The sequence below is a fragment of the Chelonia mydas genome, chromosome 1 (assembly GCF_015237465.2).
Source record: "Chelonia mydas isolate rCheMyd1 chromosome 1, rCheMyd1.pri.v2, whole genome shotgun sequence".
Taxonomy (NCBI): domain Eukaryota; kingdom Metazoa; phylum Chordata; order Testudines; family Cheloniidae; genus Chelonia; species Chelonia mydas.
Genome location: NC_057849.1, coordinates 201,284,308 through 201,309,032, shown reverse-complemented (window position 1 = coordinate 201,309,032; position 24,725 = coordinate 201,284,308). Strand labels below are relative to the sequence as shown.

Below are 24,725 nucleotides of genomic sequence, written 5' to 3'. Positions count from 1 at the left end.
TGGGCTTTGCAATTCATCTGGTACCAAACAGCTTTGGGTCAGCTGCCAGGTGGTGCTGTGATAGCATACAGTAGCTGTAGATGATCTGATGGGGTTGGACTAGATGACCTCCTGAGGTCCCTTCCAACCCTGATATTCTATGAGCAGGGGAGTAACTGGAATCACTGTTGCAGAGCTGGTAATTAGTTGTGAGGGCTGGATGCTAAGGAGCCATTCTATATGAACCAGCAGATCTGGAGAGCTCTGTCCACGGCAGCCAGCAAGGTTTTCTTCCCTTGGGAAGTATCAATTTGGAGGAAAGGGAGGGTGCCCAGGCTGAAGGGAACCAACTGGTAGTGAGGAAATGTAAGGGGTGTCGGGGACGGGGAGGGCGGAGATGGATTGCAGAGAGCACAGTAGGAAATGACAGCAGAGATGAAGCATGGAGCTGAGTTGCCTTTACTCCCTCCCACCATTTTTCACTTCCTCCTGAGCAAGGGGCCGCCCAACCTCAGCGCCTCATACAAAGGTGCCGCATGCTGGTGTTGGATGCCGTTCTCTGACCCAGCCCCTTTTCAAGCAAAGGTTTGGATGTCACAGAAGCACCAAAAGTTTACATGTTTGGCTGAACCTAGAAGACTCCTGTTCCCACCCCCTGCCCAAATCTCCAAGAGGGAGGGAGGTCCAGTAATTTACTACCCTCCCACCGAACTCTTTTGTGGAGAGGAATGTCCTGCAGGCCTGTTCCCTGCTTGCGTCAAGGACCCTCATCCCCACAGTCTCCCCTTCAAAGGGCTGAATTTCTGTTGGTGGTGCTGATGAGACTAGGGTAGTTTCTCTCATGGCTAGTGTGATCCCTCAGCCTTCCTGTGCAGTCACCTTATTTGGGTCTCATTTCCCCATCACCTGCGGGTGCTGGTCTCCTTCTGTCCCCCTTGTACGCTGCCGCTGCCAGGAAAAAGGCTGATGTGCTCATTTGGATGGTGCCGTTTCAGTCACTGGCGAATGCTGCTTCTCTTTGAGAGTAAGAGACGTGCCTGGGGCCAGAATCTGACTGACCTTGTACTGAAGTAAATCCGCAATAAAGCCAGGGGTCAGATGGAGTTATATTGGAATGAGGCCCAATGCTGGTGTCTAAGCCACTGAAATGAACTGATTTTGATATGTGTAAAAAATGGCTCCTCGTCTCCACCTCTCCCATGTCTGTACGTATGGTCACTTTCCAAGTATAGACAGGACCCTAGAGAAAACAAACTAGGGACGGGAAGCTCTTCTTGGGTGGCTTAATCCAGCTTCAGCAAGTGTGAGGAAGAAAATACTGATGCCCCCTCCAAAAAGGTGTGGCTGCTTGCGGAAACTGAGCGAAAGGAGGGTCAAAATCATCTACTGACTAGAGAGCAGGCCAGAGCCAAGGCTACTAGGAGGAGGAAATTAGTAACAGTGCAGCTAGGACCCGTCTAATAGCCTTTGGAGATTGTAAACTTGGACAGGAGGCCAAGGTCTGCCCTTGTGGATAACTCTAGGGCTAAATTCATCACGGGCTTCAGCAATGTTAAAAAAGGAATTAATTTGGCCCAGTGGTGGCAAACATGCCCATAGCATTTGTGTGGCCAGGTGTACTGAGAATGGCATTGCACAGAAAGTGGCAGGAGCTTCTGTAATGACACAAATGCCAGGCCTACACTAGAATCTTCTGCTGGTATAGTAATGGCACATAGGGGTGAGTGTTTTTATGACATTTCTATCCTGGCAAAAGTCCTAGCGCAGATGCAGTTCTACCATCATAAAATGTGCTTTCGCGGTATAGCTTATTTTGTTCAGGAAACTGGTATAAGGTAAGTCAGCAAAAGAAATCATGGGCCTGTATTCCCAGGAGGAGCGTTTGCCCATATAGCTATACTGGCAAACCCTTTCTGAGGTAGATAAGGTTTTAAATAGTTTGCATTAAAGCCTCAGGCCTGTTAAAAGCCTGGCTTTTAGGAATGAGACTCCTAGCCTCCCATTATTGCATCAGGCCCAGGGGCCATATTTCACCATCTCACTTCAAGTCAACAGATCATCATAGCTATCAAAATACAGAACCTGCCCATAAAGTACAGCCAGTGTCAACTACCATGGCAAGTTTGTAAAAACAGCAGCAAACAAGAGAGAATGTTCCCAATCTTTATTACTGCAGACCCAGAGGAATCCATTGTGCATATTCCAGATACAAACATCACCCCCAAAGACTTCTCTTTCCCTGCTAGGAGAGGGAATGGAGTGTTCTCATGTCTCTTGTTGCTGAGCCTCTTTTCTTCTTCAAAGCACATTTAGCCAAGTCTGACAAAGAAACCACACATGACAATTGGAAGCAATTTCTAAAGCACTGGCAGTGGAATCTCCATCAATAAAATGACACTTCCACCACAAATCCTGCCATAGACCTAGCTTACATGTTATGTAAAAATCAGTGCAAAATGCTGCACTACCGTGATAGTGTCCCTTAAAACAAAACTAAAGACAGGACGTTTAAAGATTAGGGTTCTTACACTCCTGGACTCTACCCCCTACTGCATATACATAGTAGAGAGTACAGGAGGATGCCTTTATGATCAGAACAAGTTCTTGAACACTTTGTCCATTAAAAACTATATCACACACTGAAATAAATGCAGGCAGCATGTTTATTTCAACACATGATTTTAGGAACAAGAATTGTGAGTCTGGATCATATCCAAGATCCATCTAGTCCAGGCTCCTGTCTGACAGTGATCAGCCCCAGAAGCTTCAGAGGAGGGTGAAGGAAACCCTACTACAGGCAGATGTGGGATAATCTGCCCTCCATGAAGGCCTCATTTTAATCCCTAATAGTTAAGAGATTGATTTAAACCCTGAAGCACCAGGTTTTATATCTCTTCCAAATTTTTGTTAACACTAACTTCTGAAAGTCTGACTTTTTATTATCCATGTAAGTGTCCAATCCCTCTTTGACTCTTGCTAAATTCTTGGCTTCAAAAACAACCTGTGTCAGTGAGCTCCACATTCTAATTATGTGTTGAGTGAAAATGCTTTTTTTTTATAATTAGATTTGCATTCACTACTTTTCAGATTTCTTTGACTATCTGTTCATGTTATGAGACAGGGAGAACAGAAACTCCTGCTCTACCTTCTCTAGACCAGTCATTATTTTATGTATACTTGTATCATGTCCTCTCTTTCTTATCTTCTTTCTAAGGTAAATCCTAATCTTTTTCATCTTATTTCATAGGAGAATTTTTCCTTGTCTTTAATCATTCTCATCACCCTACTCTGAACCCCCTCTAATTCTGCAATAAAATCCAGCTATCCTTTTGGCCAGCACACATATACAGGCATAGCACCCGCAGCCCAGTGATTATTTCAGTGTGTATCACATGGCTTTGTTTTCTATTTGTTTCCTCTCCCAAGCCCCCATCTGACTCATGGCTCACAGGAATACATATAGTGTATTCACTCACCATTCTTTCATTTCTGTTTTATTCTCCCCCTAAAAAAACAAAACAAAGGAAATTTAATGCAAAAATCCTATAGTAATGCACTGTTGAGTTTCTAAACAATTGTTTATTTGTATTTCAAAAGGATAGAATTACACACTGCATTAGCAGTTACTCGGCTTGTCTTCGCTACTGTGCTAAATCGGTGCCACTGCCTTCAATGCAGCAGCGCCAATTTAGCACATCTGGTGAAGATCCATTACGTTGACAGGACAGCACTTTCCCGTCGGCGTAATTACTTCACCTCAAAAAGAGGTGGAAGCTATGTTGGCAGGAGAGTTTCTCCCACCGACATAGTGCGGCGTAGACACCGCTTTCGGTCAGTGTTACTTACGTCATTCAGGGGGGTAGTATTTTCATACCCCTGAGTGACATAACTTACATCAACTTAAGCGGTAGTGTAGACAATGCTTCATTCAGAGTATACCTGAAGTTCTACACGGAAATAATATAACCTGGTACACAGAATGGTTAGCGGGTTATACAGGTAAGTGAGGTAAAGGGGAAGTACACAGTGATGTTATAAGCTCATTGTATTATGGTGCAGTAAATGGATTTGTAAACATATAGCTAGAGCTTGGTGTGGCTTTCTTTCTTTCTACATGTGTAAGCACTTCTGATATCTAGTGTGGCTATGTTTCCATGAAAACGTTGGATGCATTTGGGGTGCATTTATTTGAGTTTAAGTTTGAGATTCTAAACCTACAAAAATTAGGAATTTTGAAAAGGAGAGGTCCAACAGCTAAGCGAGTCCCTTGCAGATCGATAATCAAATAAATGCACTGCATGCTTTTGCAGGATGTTGCTTCCGAACATTCTGAGCTTGAGCCAATCACACACTTGCAATCAAGGCAAAGTCAGCACGCAACAAAATGTAATTTATGCTCTTTCCAAATACATTCATCAGGAAAGTCAGACCAAATGGTAACATTTCAGGAAAGTTATAAGCACTTGAAAATGTGGTCTTTGCATGAATGTGTCACATCAGCCATAGCCATATTTCTGCTACCACAGCCCCAGTACATTAGGGACAGATGCTGCTTGACTTGCTCATGTGAACAGTCCAACCATAGCTAGTGGGACCACTCCTATGAGTATGGGGTTAATAACACAAGGAAGCTGGGAGTGAGCCTCCCACCCTAGGTAGACAGACGTGTGCTAGTGTAGACATTGCAGCTCAGACAGCCCCCCAGCTCAGACCCAGGGGGTCAGGTGGGCTTGAGAGGCCAACCCCAACCTCCACATGCTATGGACAATGGCAGAATAAGGAAGAGATGTAAGTAGTGCAAACTCCCAGTTCCCTGAACTAACCTTCCCACCCCTTGACAACCATAAGTGGAATTTCACTGTTTAATACTTCAACTACATCTTTAAGGTTTAGACAGTAAAAATCTCTTGGGAGTTAAACCAAATACAGTGACAGACTGCTTTGGACAGGGGCTCCTATGGCATAATGCTCAGGACTGCTTCCAGGCAGCAATGCTTAGAGTCTGCAAGAGATCCAGATGCTGCTACCCCTGAGGGACGTTCTGATGGAGACAGAGGTGCTTCTCCATCCTGTGTACAGTCAGGATGGTGCCCTGAACAAAGCGGGTGCACCTTCCTTCCCTCCCCCAGGGACTAAGCACCAATGACTGGGGCAGGGAAAACACATCTCAAACTCACCTGACTCATCTCTCTTTGCAGGGGCTACATACGCCTGAGATTGCCTGTCCGATGTAGCAGAATGGCTCACCACTAACCCTCTCTGCTGGGTCTCGTCATGCAGTGTATCATACAATACTTGGCTGGCTAGGACAACATAAGGGCTCTCTATAACCTCTGCCACACTCTGTTCAGTAGCTGTTCCACTGAGAGCAGAACTGGCTGCCACAGGAGAAGGACTCTCTGGTATCTTGCTCACAGATTCTCCATTACCCAGTGCCTGTTGTCCCACCAGTGAAGAGTTCTGAGCCACTACTATGTCCGTGCTCCTGTGGATGATCTGATGAGCAGCACTGATGTGTTTCCGCTGGAACTGCCTCACTGTACACAAAAAAGAGAGAGGATTTTCACTTGCAGCCATATTGCAAGAATTCTCTGCATGGACACCCACCCTCCCCCACTGCCCCAAAGGCAGCTCTCAGCTTACAGGAGCTATGAAAAAACCTGTCTCAGGAAAAATCACACCCTTCTGGTTTTGGCTGATAGGGTTCTACTGCCATCTAATAACAGCAAGCAACCTTGCATTTTCTTTGAAGGCAAGCTGTAGAAATGGAAAGAACTGTCAAGTGTGTTTCTTTCCTACTCAGGGCAAAAGTGAGAAAGGTATACTCCTGTATTTTAAAATCATTTTCCCGTCACTATTTGTTTATTGAAACAAATATTTGAAAGAGTGAATCTGAAATCTGTCCTCTAAACCACAGGATTTTTACTCTAGCACTGGTGCACAACTCTGGCTTTTTACAGCTTTGTTATTACAGGATTCCTTATGAGTGCTGAGCTGAGCTTACCATAGGCTACTGCTTTGTTATTGTAGGTTTGCTGATGCATGCTGAGTTCAAAGAATACCTGAAATGGGAGACAGAATAGCCCACTAAGTCACCTAGTTTATCTCCCTGGGCCCATGCAGGACGGTTCCTTACTGTACATTTTATAGTTTTCCTCCAGTCAAATACTCCCATCCTTTGCTTGGGTGACAATTCCCCAGTCTAAAGCATTCAGCCTATATTTTCCTTTCCTTAATTTTATCCCATTACTTGTAGTTCCCTCTGTGTTTATAGCTTTCAGATATTAGTACACTGTTCCCCCTCCCAATCATGATTAAAAAGGAGTTTGGTTGTGCAGGCAGGACTGAACCATGGTCTGCAAAAGTCCAAGGTTGTCCCAGGGTTTGCGTCCATCTACACTGCAAGACTGAGTCACGTTTTAACTGGAACTGAAACCCATGTTGAATCCTGTGGGTCTAACATGCTGTAACAAGCTCCCCAACATGGTAGTTGCAACAGTATAGATGGGACCACACTATCATGTCTGAATATCATTAATGTGCTGATTACTCATCTTCCAGACCCATAATGAAGATGTAAACTGAAGTAATACTGGATCTAACACTAAGCCCTGCAGCTCCTCTCTGACTCAATACACTGCCAATGACCAGCTCTCATTTGTTTTCTTGAGTCTGTTTTCAATCCACATGGCAGTGCTCCTCTTTTCCAAGGCATTTTGACTTCATTTGGCGAGATACTGCATCAAATGCTAAATCCCACAGAGCTGCTGCACTCCCTTCATCCACTTCTATTGGAATTCCATCCAAAAAAGGGGTGAGACTTGTCCTTTCTAAAGGTGCAGGAAAGATCGTACAGGCCCTGTCCCATAGGCCTATACACAATCATAGGTCCACAACCAGGGATCCAGGTATGGCTAAGGGGGTGGCGCATATGGTATGGGTGGAGGCATCCATGGGCACTTGTAGGCAGTGAGATGGTGGCTGTGGATGTCTCTCACAAGTGAGATCAATTTCCTCAAAGATCTCTGGAAAAGTGCCTCTGTTGGGATGGAGAGGAGCACCTTTGACAGATAATTGAGAGACTGAGGCAAGATGTTCATTAGAATCCTCCTCTTACAGATCACTCTGGAGCGGTGGGAGCACTGGAAGCAAAAGAAGGTAAAAATGTCAGTACCGGAAAGATGTCTGGAGATCTGGATGTCTTTGGTATCAAGAGCAGATTGGAGCTGAGCAATGGTGATCTGGGTGTCTTGGACATGTCCAATGTCTTGGACATTCTTGTGGAAAACAAAACTCCAGCAGTACGTGGCCTGAGACAAAGTAACGGCGGCTGATACAGTTGACTGTACTGAATCTCATATGCTTGGGGTGGGGAAGGGGAGAGACTCCAAATGGAGCCTGAGCAGACTTCTTTACCGATTGAGAAGAGGTAGAGCTCTTCTTGCTACCTCACTCCTCTGATGGTATTGATGGCCTATTGGAGCCCCACATTTTGAAGTCTTTAGGCTTTACAGCGTTCTCAGTATCTGAGGAACCAGCAACCTTGTGGGTAGCGAATCAGAGACCGATGGATGCCGAAGTGGCTGGCGTCATTGGGAACTATGATTTCGAGGTAGATTCCCTACCTGGAGAACTTGAGGCAAGGTCTTGGAAGTCTTATGAGAGGAATCTTTGGTCTTCCTCTTAGACACCCTCGAGGAGTGTGTCTCGGAGACAGCAGATGTAGCCAATTTACTGGAGATCAGCATACGGGGGAGTCCCCTGGACTGGATCAGAGACTGGGTGCAGTGAGCTCTCCACCATGGATAGTCCAAATTTGATCTCCCTGATTTTTTCTGAGTCTAGATTTTAATACCAGAGAGAAGTTGTACTTTTGGAAATATGAGATTCCCGAGGCAATGAATGCATGGGATTGCCTGTCGCTCACTGAGATTGCCTCCAGCCATGATAGGAAGTGTTTGAAACCAAGAGAACCAGGCATGCTCTCCCAGTAACATAAAGCTCCCAGGAGGGGAGAAACTAAGATACATACATCTAAAACTACTACTAACTACCACTAAAAACAATTATAATAAACTAACTACTATAAGAGCTAAAGGGATACAGTTGAGGTAAAACTCAACATGGAAAACTGCTAAGGCTCCATCTCAGGCCGAGGTGGTTGAGAAGGAACTGAAGGCGGTTCACTTGCACATCACTATATAACAACAGTGCGAGCATGAAACTGAGTAACATGCATGTGCTGGCCAAACAGACACTGCTATGTGAAATCTCCAATCAAAGAGTAGGTGCACCACGGGTAGAGCATCTACAGGGGCACTACTCGAAGAAGAGAAAATTACTTACCTTGTCATAAGAAAAGGAGTACTTGTGGCACCTTAGAGACTAACCAATTTATTTGAGCATAAGCTTTCGTGAGCTACAGCTCACTGCATCCGATGAAGTGAGCTGTAGCTCACGAAAGCTTATGCTCAAATAAATTGGTTAGTCTCTAAGGTGCCACAAGTACTCCTTTTCTTTTTGCGAATATAGACTAACATGGCTGTTACTCTGAAACTTACCTTGTAATTCTGCTTCTCAGAAGATATCACGATGCAGGATTCTCACTCCTGAATCTTGGCTCCATAGCCTGAGAGTGGCAGAATGCCACCAGTGCTTAAGATTTTTTGACCTCTAAGGGCAGCAGTAGCAGGTCAAAGCATGAGCCAGGCCCCCTACTGGCAGGCACATGGCTGCATAACTTTCCAATTAGTTCCTTCTTGACAATGTTCGGAGAATGAGTTTCCACAGGAGCTGCACCATATCAAGTATTGCTCCAGCTCTTCTTCGTTACCCCAGCGCATTCTTTCCTGGGTCCAACCTTGCCATCTGGTCAGGTCCTATCTGGTTTATCCCAAATTTTGGAGTCCTTTGACACTTTTACTCTGCAGTATTTCAGGGGTGCCTTGTTTATATTCAATACTTCAGTACTTGCTTTAGCATTTGTCACAATTAATATATCGGTGCCTAGATGACTGTTTGCTAGTGCCGCTCTAAAATCAGAAGTCCCAATATTTTCAGCCTCTCTTCATATGGAAGTTTTCCTATACCTTTGATCATGTGCAACCATCTCTGAACCCTCCCTTTCTGCTCTGTCCTCTTGGAGACACATGGACTAGAACTGAACACAGTATTCCAGGTTAGGGCATATCATCGAGATATATATTGTTATAAGTAAGGTTAAATCTTGTTATGGGTTGAGTTAAAACCAATGGGCGAAGGCATCCTTCATTTAAAATAGTGGTAAGAAGCAGATAAGTCACCATACCTAAAAAAAAGCCTAACAGAGTCTGCCTAAAAACTAACATCAGGTGGGCAGGGGCTCCATTGGTATTTGTTCTGACCAAAGGGTTGTGTGAGTGAAAGACAAACTGGGGTGCAGACACAGAAATTGAGATAGACAGGACACCAAATACAGACTCAGAGGCAAGAAGCAAGAAAGCCAAGAAGTACCATGTGAGCATGCTATATATGACCCTGGAAAAAGCGAAAGAGAACATTTTTTGGATCTGGTGCTGGCTAAAGAAGCTTGGGGCTGTAAGCTAAGAAACTGTTACTTTGTTTCTGGTTCCTCCTGTGTTTGGAGAAGTAGGACCTTGTACATTTCCTTGTAAATAAATGAGATTGCATCAAAGAAAAAAGGAGGTGACTTACTATAACTGGCGGTTCTTCAAGATGTGTGGCCCCTATCTGGATTCCAAACATAGCATGTGTGCCATGTGCCAGAGCTGGAACTGGAACTGTTCGTAGTAGTGTCCATTGACCTATACATGCATCATGCATCGGCCGCGTAGCACATCTGAGATTTTAAGAGGCTGTGTGTGTCGATGCCACTCCAGTTCTCCTTGTTCCAGTAAGCGATGGAGCCCATAGCAGAGGGGATGGAGGATGGGCATTGGAATCCAGTTAGAAACCACCCATCTCAAAGAACCACCAGTTACAGTAAGTAACCTCCTCCTCTTCTTCTTCGAGCGATAGTGCCTATGTCGATTCCATATGTGGGAGAGTAGCAAGCAGTGCTCAGTGTAGAGGTGGGTGCGAGGGCTCTTGAGAAGTTACGGTCTGCAGGACAGCCCGACTGACTGCTGCATCTGTTGCTGTTGCAGAGGCAATGGCATAATGGATAGAAAATATGTGGACAGAGGACCAAGTGGCCACCCTACAAATGTCCTGCCCCAGAACATCCACAAGGAAGACTGACGTGGCGGCATATGCCCATGTGGAGTGAACCGTGACTCCTGAGGGAGGGAACAGGACATGAAAGAGCACACAGAAGTCCTCAATACAATGAGAGATCCATTTGGAGAGGTATTGTGAAGAGAGGGCATGGCCCTGGCAGCTCTCTGCAATGGCGAGGAAGAGCCAGGGCAAGACCAGGAAGGCTTGGGTGCGTTGGAGATAAAAAGATAATGCCCGGTGGACGTTGAGAGGGTATAATGTGCACTCCCTGGGGGAGGCGCGTGGTTTAGGGTAGACGATTGGGAGGTTAATGCACTGGTTGAGGTGGAATGGGGAGGCCATCTTGGGGAGGAGTTTGGGGTGAAGATGCCGGGAGACCTTGTCCTTGTGGAAGACAGAAAAGGAGGGGTCCGCAATCATGGCTGCCAGCTCGCTAACTCACTGTGCAGAGGTGATGGCCACCAAAAAGGTCACCTTTGTGGAGAGATGGGTGAGGGAGCAGGTCACAAGGGGTTCAAAGGGTGGCTTAATGAGGGTGTAGAGGTCAAGGTTCAGGGCCCAAGAGAGAGTAGGTTTCTGCATAGGGGGGAAGGCCATGAAAGAAGCAGGTGGTAGTCGGGTGGATGAAGATGGAAAACAGGAGGAAGGAAGGCACTGAGCATTGCCAGGTGGACGTGGATGGAGGAGTGGGCAAGGCCTGACTTGCGGAGGTGAAGGAGGTAATCCAGGAGCATGGGGAATGGAGAAGAAGTCTAGGGGGTGGCGGTGCACCCATGCAGTGAAGCGGCGCCATTTAACCTGATAACAGGCTCTAGTGGACAGTTGTCTGCTGTGAGTGAGGCTGTCACACACGGGTCAGAGCATGCCCTGTCTACATGCAAGCCCCATCCAAATACCAAGCCATGAGGTGGAGAGGGCCTGGGTTGGGGTGCCACAGGTGACTGTGCACCTTTGTGAGGAGATTCGGGAGGCAGATTGGAGGGGGGTGAGTGGAAAGGCAAAGGAGATCTGTGAACAAATACTGGTGATGCCAGGAGGGGGCTATGAGAAAGACTATAGTATAATCCCGCTGCACCTTGTGCAGGACTTGTGGGAGCAGGGAGATGGGTGAGAAGGTGTAGCGTAGTTTGGTGGTCCAGGGAATGAGAGGGGGGTCGCCCTGTGAGCCAGGACCGAGGGCTCCTCTGGGGTAGAAGAACCTCCTGGATGAGGGCAAGCTAGTTGCCAAGGTGGCCCTCCAAGCCATGGTTGACACCAACGACACCACATCCCACTCTCTGGCATCCAGGGTGGTGCTGTGCCACAATTCGTGGCTTCAATTCAGCGGTTTTCTGAAAGAGGTCCAGACTACCTTAGAGGACGTCCCCTTTGACAACTACAAGCTCTTCAACAATAAAACGGATGAATTCCTCCACTTCCTTAAGGACTTCTGTGCCACCCTCCACTTCTGTGCCACCCTCCGCTCACTGGGCATCTATACCCCAGCCCTAACGGTAGGTGGCAGCAGTCGTCCTTTTGACCCTTTCCCCCCAACACCCCCACACACAGCGCCCTCACTACTCTGCTGCTGCTACCTGTACCGTTTCCACCTTTCCGCAACGCCTGTCCAAAGGATGTAGGATGGCCAGGAATTGGTTCTGGGGGTCCTGAACGTCTTCCACTTGCAGGCTGAGGGCTGCAGCCATACGATGAAGTAGGCCCTCGTATGGGGATGAGGGAGGAGCACATCATCTGGGGACGAAGAGGCCCCAGTAGGGATTGGCGATGTGGCAATGCCCTGGGTTTCTGCATAGACGGAGGGAGAGGCAGTGTGGGTTGGAGACAGTTGGTGATGTGGCAGAGACGGTACCCCGCAGTCCTGGTAAGGGTCCCAGTGGGGCCAGTCATACAGATCCGCAGGCATCACCAGTCCCCAAGGGTTATGGAACGATGTCGCAGCAGAGGGACTGTACACAGGTGGGTAGAGCTGGCACTGAGGGTTCAGGCTACAGGAACACAAAGGTGAGAAGGCATGTTCCAGCTCAGAGGACCTCTCCAAATCAGAAGACAGATTCGGTAGAGGCAGGGCTTGTGCAAGGTGTGGCGGTCGAGGAGCAGGAGAGGTTCAGTGGTCGACAGTGCCAGCAGAGACAGGCAGAGCGGAGCAGGATGCTGCCAGAGCAGGAGAGGTTCATCCGCCATAGATGGAAGCCTCACCGGGGCTGGAGAGCCAGAGCACTGAGGGGAACCAGCGTATGGCAGCATGAGCTCGGCCGCCGGCATCAAAGAGGACAAGCATCCCAGCATGCGTGGGACCAGGCGTGAAAGTCCGGATGGTCCTGGCCATGCCGACAGCTCCGGGGGTGATGGCAGTGGGCCATGCACCATGGCCAGAAGTGGCACTGGCGGGATGCAGTGGTGTGTGGACTTAGGCTCCGTACGAGACTTCTTTGGCGGTGGAGCGGCTGGCTCGATGCGCAACTTCTCACCCAACCTGGCACAGCTCAGGGAGGCAATGCTGCATTTGGAGGTGGTTGCCATCAGGGAGTCACCCTTACACCCACGTCTGTGGTTCTTATGCATATGGGGGGGCTTCAGCAGTACCGCTGGCGCCACATGGGAAGGGCCCGGAGAAGCGCTCACTGTTGGCAACAGCCAGTGCTCCAGTTGATCTGTCAGCACTGGATCCAATTGCTCACGTGGGTGCACAGTCTCCTACATGAGGTGTTTGCGGAGGTGAAGTTCTCCAGCTTCCCGAGTTCGAGATGGGAAGAAGTGGCAGATGGAGATATGGGCGACGATGTGAGCTTCGCTGAGGCAACAGAGACAGCATTGGTGTTCATCACTCACAAAGGAACGCGGGCATGAAGCACAGCTTTTAAAGCCAGCGTGCCGGGGCATAGCCCTGGGATGGGGAGCACCCTGTGAGGGGAAAAAAGGGGAGACCTAACAAACAACGGTGGACAACTATATACAACTAGAGGAAACTATTTACAGGAAAAAAGAGACAAAAAGTTCTCTTAGCAGGCTAAGAGCACTGAAGAACAGGGGGTTCAAACTCTGGCCATGCAGCAGTAAGAGGGAACTGGAATGGTGTCAACCCCAAAAGCCTCAGACGTACCACGTGGCCAATGCATGTGCGGGTCAACAAACACCACTACTACAAACAGTTCCAGCTCTGGTGCATGGCACGCACGTTTGGAGTCCACATAGGGACCATCATTCAAAGAAGAATTCCAGACTCCATCAATTTCTACTTTCAACTGGAACATCTGCAGGATTCTGAACTTAGACTTGCCAGGCAGGTTGAAAAGGGGCAACAATATGCATCCTACTATTTTGTTTCTTTTTCGCCTCTGCTGAATATGGAGCACAGGTTTTCACTGAGTTATTTACAATGACATTCATATCTTTTTCTTGAGTGGTTATCTCTTGTGTTCTAAATTAAATGTACATTGCTAAAATATATCAATGAAAAGGTGGCTTTTTTACATTTAAGTCTAAAAAATAACTCATTGCCATAAATTTTGCTAACTGTAACTCTCTAATGCACAGATCTACTCTGAAAAGTGGCTATGTAAAAGTGGCCATATCTGATCCCTGGATGTAGCTGCAAACTTCAGTGACCATAACTGGTTTGTACTGACTACTCTGTTAGCTATACAGAACCTGTGCAGTTAAGAGAGGGAGCTATTCTAGCTCGTGCGCCATCAACAGATTGTTTGCTAGGTCCTTAATTGTTATTGTTGGTGATACACAAGCCAGAAAGAAGCTAGCATGATTCTTAAATCCCAGAATGTGTTTGCAGGGCTTGCAGTTAGCGAATATTTATATTTTTAACCAGTAAACTGTGAGCACATTTGCTCTGGAGTCAGAGAGAGACAATAAAACATAGAACCCCTATTATGCTATTTTTTACATTTGCTTTTCAAAGTCCATACACGCTTTATGGGGAGCATGTCTGCAATCTTCTGAATGGGCCGGGCAAGAGAAGTCTCCTGATCAAGAACTGTCATTCCATCCTGATCATCATCATGACACATGGATTTCTAATGTCCTTCCAGTCTCTGAACTATGGAGCCATAATATTCAGACTTGATTAAAACAATGCCCCCTCTACAATAGCATAAGATTTTCCACTGCAAACATGATGTCACGAAATCAATCATAAGACATTATATCTGTTCCTAGTTCTGGGCAAATTAGAAAGGAACAAAGACAAAGAGAAAGAAACACAATATAAGCTTCCTTGTACATTTTCTATTTGCATAAATTAACTACAGATTAGGGACTTTTGCAGTCAGTGGGAAATTGCTACATACTCAATAATTCAGACTAATTCGGTGCTATTCAAACACTTTTTTCAGTATATTCAAGGAACAATGGACTATTTCAGCTCTAGCGTAAGTAGGTGCAGCTTCACTGATTTCAGTGGAGTTATACCTGCTTACACTAGGGTTGAATTTGAGCCACTGTGCCTAAAAAGATTAGAGCACATAAATAGCAGTGTAATTTTTCAAGCTCAGCCTGGAACCTGGGCTTCAAGACTCTCCCCACTTTCCAGGTTTCAGAGCCCAGACTCCAGCCTGAGCCTGCACAACTACATTGCCATTTTTAGCCCCGCAGTGTGAGCCCCACAAGCCCAAGTCAGTTGACCTGGGCTCTTACACTAGCTGTCATGGGTCTCTTTTTGCTGTGTAGACATATCCTCAGACTCTACAGAAACTCCTGGCAGATGGACCTTTCAGCCAATAAATCATAGTTTAAGAAGAGAACAAAGCTATTGGCCTCCTTACCTTTCTCCTTGACAGAGATTTTCTGTAATTCTGGTATCAGGAAACCATAAACCAGCTCTGCTACAATCTCTTCTGATTGCAGACGAGTTCGGCTACAGAACAAACACGGAGAGTGAAATTAACACTTATTACTTTACTTCCCACCACACCACTACCACACTCTGCTTAACATTTTAAAAAATTGTTTAACTATTTTGAAGTGAGTTTAGTGCTGGTGAAAGCAATTGTCAGCCAGGGAAAGTGAAGGCCTCCGTTTATCCACAAAAATTGGTACACAGCCATGATCCTAAGAGCATCCCCATGCCAGAAGGCAAGGGACTTCCTGGTATCTAGCACTGAATTTCAGCTGACCTGACCAGCTCAGTGTACCCCAACTCATTATTGTTATCATCTGTATCTAAAAGATGTCATGTAACATGTCACCAGAAAACTAATAACTTGCTGATCATTAATATTCTTGCATGATACTGCTATGGTCAACCCACAAAGAATTATACAGATGTGCTGGAATTATGACTAAAATGTGCTTAAATCAGGCATGTCAGGGGAGTTAAAAAACATTTTTTTCCAAAGGAATGCAGTTCTGCCTGCTTGTACGTGTTTCCCCTTTAAATTGTGCAAAGTGTGACCAAAGGCAAAGAAAAGCACATTTGCATACCCGGTAAACAAAGCCATTAGAAGATCAGGTGGGGAAAAAGTGTTCACTTAACAATGTCAACAAGGGATGGAGACTGCATTCCCAGGATACCCTCCTGCCTCTTAAAGCAGGGTCAATGAACTTTGAGATATATACTTTTCAAAGGTTTACTGGAGAAGGGCAAAGAACCCCTAAAGTTATCCTTCCCCTGAGGAGACAAGGAAAACCAGCACCTTGGACTCTGTGGGTATCCTGACTCAGAGCTAGTCAGCCGCTGTTAGAAAAGGAATACTGGTGAAGAAACTACCTTAAACAAAGACAGTAGCTTGTTATGTTAGGACTTAGCCATCAGAAAGCATATTTTTACTTGTTTGTTTGCAGGGGCGGCAGGTTTGTATAATTTTTGGTGGTACCCAGAACAGGTCCAAGTCCCGCCCCCCCCACACCTGCCTTGTAAGCCAATATATATTTTTTAAAATAATGTAAAAATGGACTGGAAACAGTAAACATTTAACAGTTTCCCTATATTGCATAATGTGGGGCGGTGTGGGGGGATGAGGGGTTTGGGGTGTGGAAGGGATTCAGGGCTAGGGCAGAGGGTTGGGGTGCCTGGGTGAGGGCTGCGGGTGGGACTGGGGATGAGGGGTTCACGGTGCAGGAGGGGGCTCAGGGCTGGGGCAGAGGGTTGGGGCGTGGGGGATGAGGGCTCTGGCTGGGAGTGAGGACTCTGGGGTGGGGCTGGGGATGAGGGATTTGGGGTGTGGGAGGGGGCTCAGGGCTAGGGCAGAGGTTTGGGGTGCAGGGGGGAGGGCTCTGGCGATGAGGAGCTTGGGGTGCAGGCAGTCTGCCCTGGGGCTGGGGCCAGAGAGGAAGACTTCACAGTCCCCCCAGCCCTCTCCCCGCTGGCAGCAGCGAGCTCCAGGGGAGGGGTCCCCCTCTGCCCCCCAGCAGCACACTCACCTGGCACTGTCACTGCATGTGCTCCTAGGGGCTAGGTCCCCCTCAGGTGCAGGAAGCCCCCTCGCCTCCCCTGTGGCGGGTCCCGGAGGGGGGAGGGCTGTCTCTCCTCCCTCCGCAGGCGGCGGCTGTGCCACCACCTCAGCCTGCCGCTGGTGCCGCTCCCTTTTGTAGCCAGCAGTGGCTGGCAAGGGAGTGCAGCACAGAGCAGCAGGGCAGCCGCCCGCTGCCCAGGGCGCAGGCAGGGACGTTCTGGGGAAGGTGCACAGGGGCGGCAGGCGGGGCTGGGGGAGAGACCCGGCACTGAACACTGGTGGAGCAGGGCCCTTGGGCCCTGAATTTGCTGGAGCCTCGGCGCCACGGTCCCATATAACTCGCTGCCCCTGTTTGTTTGTAATGCTTCTATCTTTATCCTTTACACTTGAACTCACTTATAACCTCTCTTTTTTGATTGAATAAACTTGTTTTACTTTTTATCTGCACTGGGGTTCTCAAACTTCAGTGCATCTCAACCCCCTTCTGACACTAAAAATTACTACACAACCCAGGAGTGGGGACTGAAGCCTGAGCCCGCTTGAGCTCTGCCACCCTGGTGGATGCCAAAGCTGAAGACCAAGGGCTTCAGCCCTAGGCAGGTGGCCTGTAACCTGAGCTCCGCCGCCCAGGGCTAAAGCTCTGAGGCTTGGGCTTGGGCTTTGGCCCTGGTCCCCAGCAAGTCTAAGCCAGCCCTTGTAACTCTATTAAAATGGGGTCGCAACCCACTCTAGGGTCCTGACCCACAGTTTGAGAACTGCTGATCTATACAAACCCAGTGCTTCGATTGAATTGAAGTGGTTAACTCAGTCAAGATAACATCTGCTGTTGTTATCTCTTTAAAGCAGTAGCCAACTTAACTTCTGTTAATTTTCCAGGAGAGGGCTGGAATGGATACAGCAGGGAGAGAGTTTTAGGGAAATTTGGGGGTTGCAAGGGTGTGACCTGCATGCTAATACGCTGGCTGTTGGCATCTGGGCTGTGCACCATAGCATTTAAGGCACCCAGAATTGCAGGGCAGGTGGTGACACAACCCTTATTGGTCTGGGTTGAACCCAGAAATGTCACAACAGCCCTGGCTATATACCCCTATACTGACCTGTTGATGTGTGTTACTTCTGCACTGGAGAGAGTCTCTCTACAGTGAAAGGATTGCGAAGTCTGTCAGTTTAGTCTTTGGATCCTTGCTGAATTGGCCAATTTCTTCTTTTTTGTAACTTCATTTTTGGCTAGTCCCAGTGCCATCTTCCATGCCACATCTCAGGTCAGAGTTCCTCCTTGGGGGGCTACCAACCAGTCCAGGGGCTGAATACATTATCTGCACTAGCAGAATGTTAAAGACCTGGGGAAAACTATGTGGCTACACAATGCACAGCTGCTTTGCCATGGGGATGGGCTCTGTGTCACTGTATTTTTAAGGCTAAACACCAAAAGGGGTTGGAGAGACTGAACTGGAGGCATGGCAGCTCCTAAAAGACAGTCACTTCTGAGGCAAAGCTGAACACCATACTGAGGTTTTCAGCAACATGATAAATTCAGCTCAGACCTACATAAGGAGCAGCCAATATGGCTGACCTCATTAAGATTAGCAGTTTCTTTAAAAAAAACTTGTTTTGACTTCTGAATGAAAGGTGGGTTTATTTCTAGGAGGCTCCCGTATCTGTTGTATTTCCTTTAAAGCCCATCTGCTCTAAACACTTTTAAGCCTTAGAGGACAGGCCAGTTTCCAGATTAAAGGACACCTGCATATTAGCTGTTTTCTATGCCTGGGGTTTTCAAAGGAGTACAAGGAAGTTAGGTGGACAGCTTCCATGGAATTTCCACAAGGTGTGGGTGTCTAACTCCCTTGCATGCCTTTGAAAATCCTAGTGTAAAGGCTTTGTGGGGGGACATTGGGAAACTCTCATCTTGTGGTCAGGGCACATCAGCACAGTTGCCGGGAATAGGTCCTACCTCGCCACATCTGAGCTTGACTGGGAACCACCATCTCTGCACATTTTTAGGAGTTGTTGTTACATACTTGGCTGAGCCTCCCTAGTGGATGAAAACTGCAGCATGTCTATGCAGCGTTATGAATAATATTACCCCACCCTCGGTGCCGGACCTAGACTATAAACTTAGCTAGCCAGCCAGGGTCTGAATTGTGCAAAGCAGTGTCTAACTGTGCTTTGTCCACTCCAGGACATACCGGCTTTCCATTTCATAAGCAATGTCATTGATTTCCACAGCGACCTTCTGAATCTCTTCCCTGGCTTGTTCTTCAGCTGTGCTCTCCATGCTGTTCAGGATAACATCTTCCAGGTAAGAATCAACAGTACTCTGGTGTACTTTAACCACCTGAAACAAGCATCAAGATGTCTCTCTTACTCAAGATACAAAATGTTCATTGCTGTGTAGTACCCACTTGCTGGGACTGTCTGTGGGGAGAGGCAAAGACCATGGTGTGTCAGCTGAGACTCGCCACTTAATCTGGACTATCTGAGGGCGGTTGATTTAGAAGGCATGTTCAGTCTATGAGAAGTTGTCTTAGGGTACATGTCTACACTGCACCTGGAAGCGTGCTTTTCAGCTCAGACAGACAGACACACATTAGTTCTGCTCAAGCTAGCATACTAGAAATAGCAGCGTAGCCAGGGTAGCAGAGGTAGCGGCTCAGGATAGCCGCCTGAGTACAAACCTCCCCAGTCTCCCAGGATATGTAACTCAGGCAACTTGCCGAAGATACACTGCCAAATTGTGAAGCTGCCATTTTTAGCACACTAGCTTGAGCACGCTTCCAGCTGCAGTGGAGACAAATCCATAGTGTGAGGTGTGACTCTCTACACCCCAGGGGAGCACCCTGTAACCCCCATATTCATCATTTGTATATAATTGTGATATTACATACAAAGCATGCCTTGTAAGAGATCACAGAAAAAATTATGATCTACTGGAACCCATTGTTCTATCTATCTATATAATGCATATGAAGTTATGAGAATTGTGTTGTATGGTTTTCACTAAAATATGCTGTGGGTTTAGAAAGTGCCCAGATACGAGATCCCCAAAGACAGTAATCAGGGAGATAAACAATGCCTAGGCAGGCATTGAACAACCATCAACAGCCATTGTCCAGCAAGGGAGCTACATAACAATGCAATGACTCACTTGCCCAACGCCACACCAGGAGAATTGCTCAACCTTGCCTGGTGGTGACTCAGTAATGCCCACCAGACATACCTGGACTTGTGTTGTCCAAGCACCTGGACGAAGGGTATAAAACTGAACGCAGACCCTTGCTTGGCCTTTCTCCTCCGCACATCTATGCTGCAAGCAACAAGGTCACTCAGGAGACTGAAGACTCCAACAGAGGAGACAGGCCCAGGTTTCAAGGGTGAAACCCATGTACTATGAACTGCAATATCCAGTGCGGTGAGAAAAACTGCTTAATCTAGATGTTGCCCAGTCTACTAGGGTTGAAAGTTTAGACTGCCTGCTTATATTTTATTGTCTTTGGTAACTATCTCTGACGTTTAGTCTATCACTTATATCTATCTATAATCTCCTTCCTTAGAAGTTTTTAAGGTCAGGCTTGACAAAGCCCTGGCTGGGATGATTTAGTTGGGGATTGGTCCTGCTTTGAGCAGGGGGTTGGACTAGATGACCTCCTGAGGTCCCTTCCAACCCTGATATTCTATGATTCTACCTTCTGTAATCAATAAACTTGTTTGTTTATCTTTACCAGTGAGTTTCCTTGAAGTGCTTGGTAAATTGGCTCAGGTTTACAAAGGCTGGTGTATATCCACTTTCCATTGATGAAGTGGTGAACCAATTAATAAACTTGCATTGCTCAAGAAAGGATCTTGAGCAGTGCAAGATGGCATATTCCTGAGGTACATGGCTGGGAGCTGGGTGGGATTTAACTGTTGCCTTTCTCTGTGTGATCCATGAGTGGCTCTGGGAGCATTCATGCAATCTAGCAGGGTGTGAGGCTCCCCATGCAGTTGTGCTGAGTGATAACAGGGCATGGAAGGGTTTGCTGCTTGTCACTGGCAAAGCACTGTGAGAGACAATCCAGGCTGGAGAGTTAAGGGGGCACAGCAGTCCCACAGTCCTAGGCTGCACCCCAGGGATCCCGTCACATGAGGATTCCTTTTCTAATGGCCTTTTCCTGGGGAACTAGTTGTACAGAAACAAGTACAGAAAATGACCTGTGCCAAAGGCAAAACTCTGATCTTCTACGTTTCCTATTTCCTGTACAATGTGCTAGCTCCATTAACTGAATACCAAACATCAACTCATTTCACATAGTCCTCTGAACAGCTGGCAAATAACACCTTACAGCATCAGGGCAGTTTAGATGTGATTAGAACTACCATGGCTTCAATAAATTAATCTTCTTGTAGTCACTTGAATTCTGAAGCAAAATACTTTATCAAAACAATGTGGAACAGAAGCAGGATGAACACACTGAATTTCTTATAATGCATTTAGTTCAGATGTTCCCAGACCATGATCTGCCCAGCACTTGGTAGTGGTCTGCACAGAGATGGTTTATCATACTGTGTTGGCTTTCATCATTTCGAGCTCACTGGGAAGGGTGACATGAGGCGAGTGACAGGGAGATTAGGGGAGAACAGGAGCAGGGGTGCCTATGAACCCCATGTTCTCCTCCAGTGCGTGTGCCACGATCCTGGGGGGATGTCTCTCTTAGGGGAGTGAGTCTAAGCCTCTCTCCCTACCTGCGTGTGTGCACCAGCATCTGGGGGACCCAACTCCTCTAGGGGAATCTGACATCCACCCCCATTCATGCCACCCTCATGTGAGCTCGATTCTGGTGGACTTATCAAGCCTGAGGCCCTCTCCCTGACCACCACCATATGAACAAGGATATGTGGAATCCCTGCCCCAGAGTATTGAAGCTGGAACAGGCATACAGGTGGCATGCACCAAGAATACACTCCTGCCACAGAGGAGAAGAGTTGAGCATGGGCATGTTTGATGCATGGTGCAGGTCATTCATCTCAGAGCTATTGTTTCAGGTTCTATTCATTTGCATGGGCAGTTCACATTCAGCTGAGAACACCTCATTGAGATGAATGGGCCACTTCACACCCCTTGGATTCTCCTGTGCTGCAGATGGACTTCTAGAGTCCCTTTCCTCCATTCTCCCTGTACCCTTACTAAAAAGTTCCCCTTTCAGCATTGTAATGGACCACCAAGTCTACTATAGTTAAGGTCTACATCAACTCTCTATTTACAGCTTGACTCTAAGTGCGCTAAAATTCACATTGTTACTCAAAATGCCTTCAAATTTGGTGTCCATCATCTAAATCCAAAGAAGAGATATAAGAATCGTCTTTTGGGAAAAGTGAAGCCAGTCCAGTACAAATTAGAGATCTTCTTAAGGAAAGGGTACCATGGTACAAATGTGGACAATGAAATCCAGTCAACATTGAAGGAGACGCCATTGTTGGTATCAGTCCTAGTGGTAATAATGACAGGTTTCAGAGTAGCAGCCGTGTTAGTCTGTATTCGCAAAAAGAAAAGGAGTACTTGTGGCACCTTAGAGACTAACAAATTTATTTGAGCATAAGCTTTTGTGAGCTACAGCTCGCTTCATCGGATGCATTCAGTGGAAAATAATGAAGTCGTAGAGGTAGGTAGTACTGAAGTTGAAGAAGACAGCTATAGCGATGATGGTACTGAGGTCACAGACAGGCTTATGTCCTGTGCGGAAGCCAGTACCACAGATGGTACCAAAGCAGCTGCTGATGAATAGCTGTAGATTCATATGGCACTCTCATTACTGAGGTAGGAATCAATGAAGATGGCAGTACCAGTAGCGTCTCTGAAAGTGGGTACTGAATGTATAGGCTGGGACTGAACAGATGGTCCCAGTTGCTCCAACAGTGATGAGTCCAGTACCGGGAGGTATAATGGTCCTTCGCAGTCGTAAAGGCCAGCAACATGTCAGGCACCGAGAGAGGAGGCAACATTTCAGCTGATGCCTCAGGAGACAATGCAGAAGGTGCAATCTCAATGGTACTGAGACTATCAGTACCAGAGTCAACAGCACTGTCTCATATGGTACTGGGGATTGCCCCTTGCAGCTTGTTGACTTCGTACTGGAGAACTTATGCTTGTGCTTCAGGGTGGAAGATTCAGAGATTCCCAGGCCAGAAGGGACCACTGAGATCATCTAGTCTGACTTCCTGTATAATACAGGACATAGAACTTCCCCAAAATAACTGCTAGAGCAGATCTTTTAGAAAAAACATTTAATCTTGATTTAAGTTCCCAGTGATTGAGGATCCACCATGACCCTTGGTAAATTGTTCCAATGGTTAATTACTCTCACAGTTTAAAAATTACACATTACTTTCTGTCTGAATTTGTCTAGCTTCATCTTCCAGCCATTGGATTGTTATACCTTTCTCAGTTAGATTGAAGAGCCCATTACTAAATATTTGTTCCCCAGGTAGGTATTACAGACTGTAATCAAGTCACCCCTTAGCCTTGTCTTTGTTAAGCTAAATAGTCTACAACTATAAGGCAGTGGTTCTCAAATTTTTTTACTGGTGACCCCTTTCACACAGCAAGCCTCTGAGTGCAACCCCCCTTATAAATTAAAAACAATTTTTATATATTTAACACCATTATAAATTCTGGAGGCAAAGCAGGGTTTGGGGTGGAGGCCGGCGGCTCGCGACTCCCCATGTAATAACCTTGTGACCCCTTGAGGGGTCCCAACCCCCAGTTTGATAACCCCTGCTTTAAGGCATGTTCTCTAATCCTGTAGTCATTCTCGTGGCTCTTCTCTGAACTCTCTCCAATTTATCAACATCGTTCCTGAACTTGACACAGTATTCCAGCAGCAGTTGCAGCACTGCCAAACATAGAGGTAAAATAACCTCTCTACTCCTATTCAAGATTTCCCTGTTTATGCATCCAAGGATTGCATTAGCTTTTTTGGCCTCAGCATTGCACTGGGAGCTCATGTTCAGCTGATTATTCACCATGATTCCCAAATCTTTTTCAGGTGACGAAGGGAGGATTTCTTGTCTTCTGAAAAACCCCTGTAACCCAACAGATCTGGGGAAGGAGATAAACATTTCTCCTCACCAAAGCTTTTGTGAGAGGTTTTAGGCTGAAGATGAAGAGCAATTGTGGTTGAAGGTATCTCAGATTTCTAAGCAGCTGAGTCCTCAGATGCTGAGGAAGATCTCATCACCTACTTAAGATGGTGCTCCCTCAGGCAACACACTCTGTTTCTTTTATGGGAGGGGAAGGATAAGCAGATAGAGCACTTGTATTGGAATGCCCCTCTCCCAAACAAAACAAACAGCTAGAATGTCTGTCACATCATTAGCAGGCACAGTCACTTTACAAGTGCTACAGGGAATCCAGGACATTTCTGCATAATTAATACAGACAAAAAGAGCAATAAAAGAAAAAATTCCCTTAAGGGGATGGTACTACTACTAACAACTATGACTATTTACAAAAAGCTAGTGAAAAACACTTTGTGAAGATAAAATAAGTTTCTAAGGAGAAATGGGGAGCTCCAACTTTTGCCATGGATGATAAGAAGGATCTGAGAGGGAGGTGGAGCAGCTCTGCCCTTTACACCCTTGGGCCCCAGCGCAAGGATATGCAGGGCACACCTCCACCCCACCAGTACTGCAACCAAAACTCTCTGACCTGAGTGTACTGAAGGCACACACACCTACAGTGGAATGGACATGTGCATGAGCACTCAAAGGAGAACCTCTAGTTTAAAACATCCTGACAGCAAACAGACCCAATGCTTTGACCCTGCAGGATTACTTATGACAGAGCATTAGCCTTGCAGATGATCCAGGAAGAGCCACAGCTGGGAGGAGGATAGAGGAGCTATGTGTTTCAGGGGTCTAGAGACATAGATTAATTCACGACACAGTCAAAAGATTGAGGACTTGTCTACATGTAAAATGTTACAGTGTAGACACTACCTATGATGACAGGAGGCCTTCTCCCACTGGTATAGGTCAGGGCTGGGCACACTTTTTGGGCTGAGAGCCACATCTGGGTGGGGAAATTGTATGCAGGGCAGGGGTTGGGGGTGCGGGAGGGAGTGCGGGGCGTGGGGGGAGGTGCAGTATGCA

The 24,725-nt window shown here is 46.8% G+C and overlaps 1 protein-coding gene across 4 annotated transcripts in view; it reads right to left on the bottom strand.

Moving 5' to 3' along the window:
- Positions 1–2,128: 2,128 nt before the first annotated feature.
- The window catches only part of CFAP91 (cilia and flagella associated protein 91), a 61,164-nt gene continuing 38,567 nt past the window's right edge, over positions 2,129–24,725 (bottom strand). For 3 of the 4 annotated variants that reach the window (XM_037909623.2, XM_043538729.1, XM_043538730.1), the window contains 5 exons: positions 18,788–18,936; positions 14,973–15,064; positions 5,157–5,516; positions 3,456–3,484; positions 2,129–2,298 (listed from right to left, as the gene is read on the bottom strand). In XM_037909623.2, coding sequence (XP_037765551.1) covers positions 3,474–3,484; positions 5,157–5,516; positions 14,973–15,064; positions 18,788–18,936 — 612 coding nt within the window. In that variant the 3' untranslated portion in view covers positions 2,129–2,298; positions 3,456–3,473. The remainder of the gene's footprint in view (positions 2,299–3,455; positions 3,485–5,156; positions 5,517–14,972; positions 15,065–18,787; positions 18,937–24,725) is intronic. The other variant, XM_043538731.1, reaches the window with a different exon arrangement.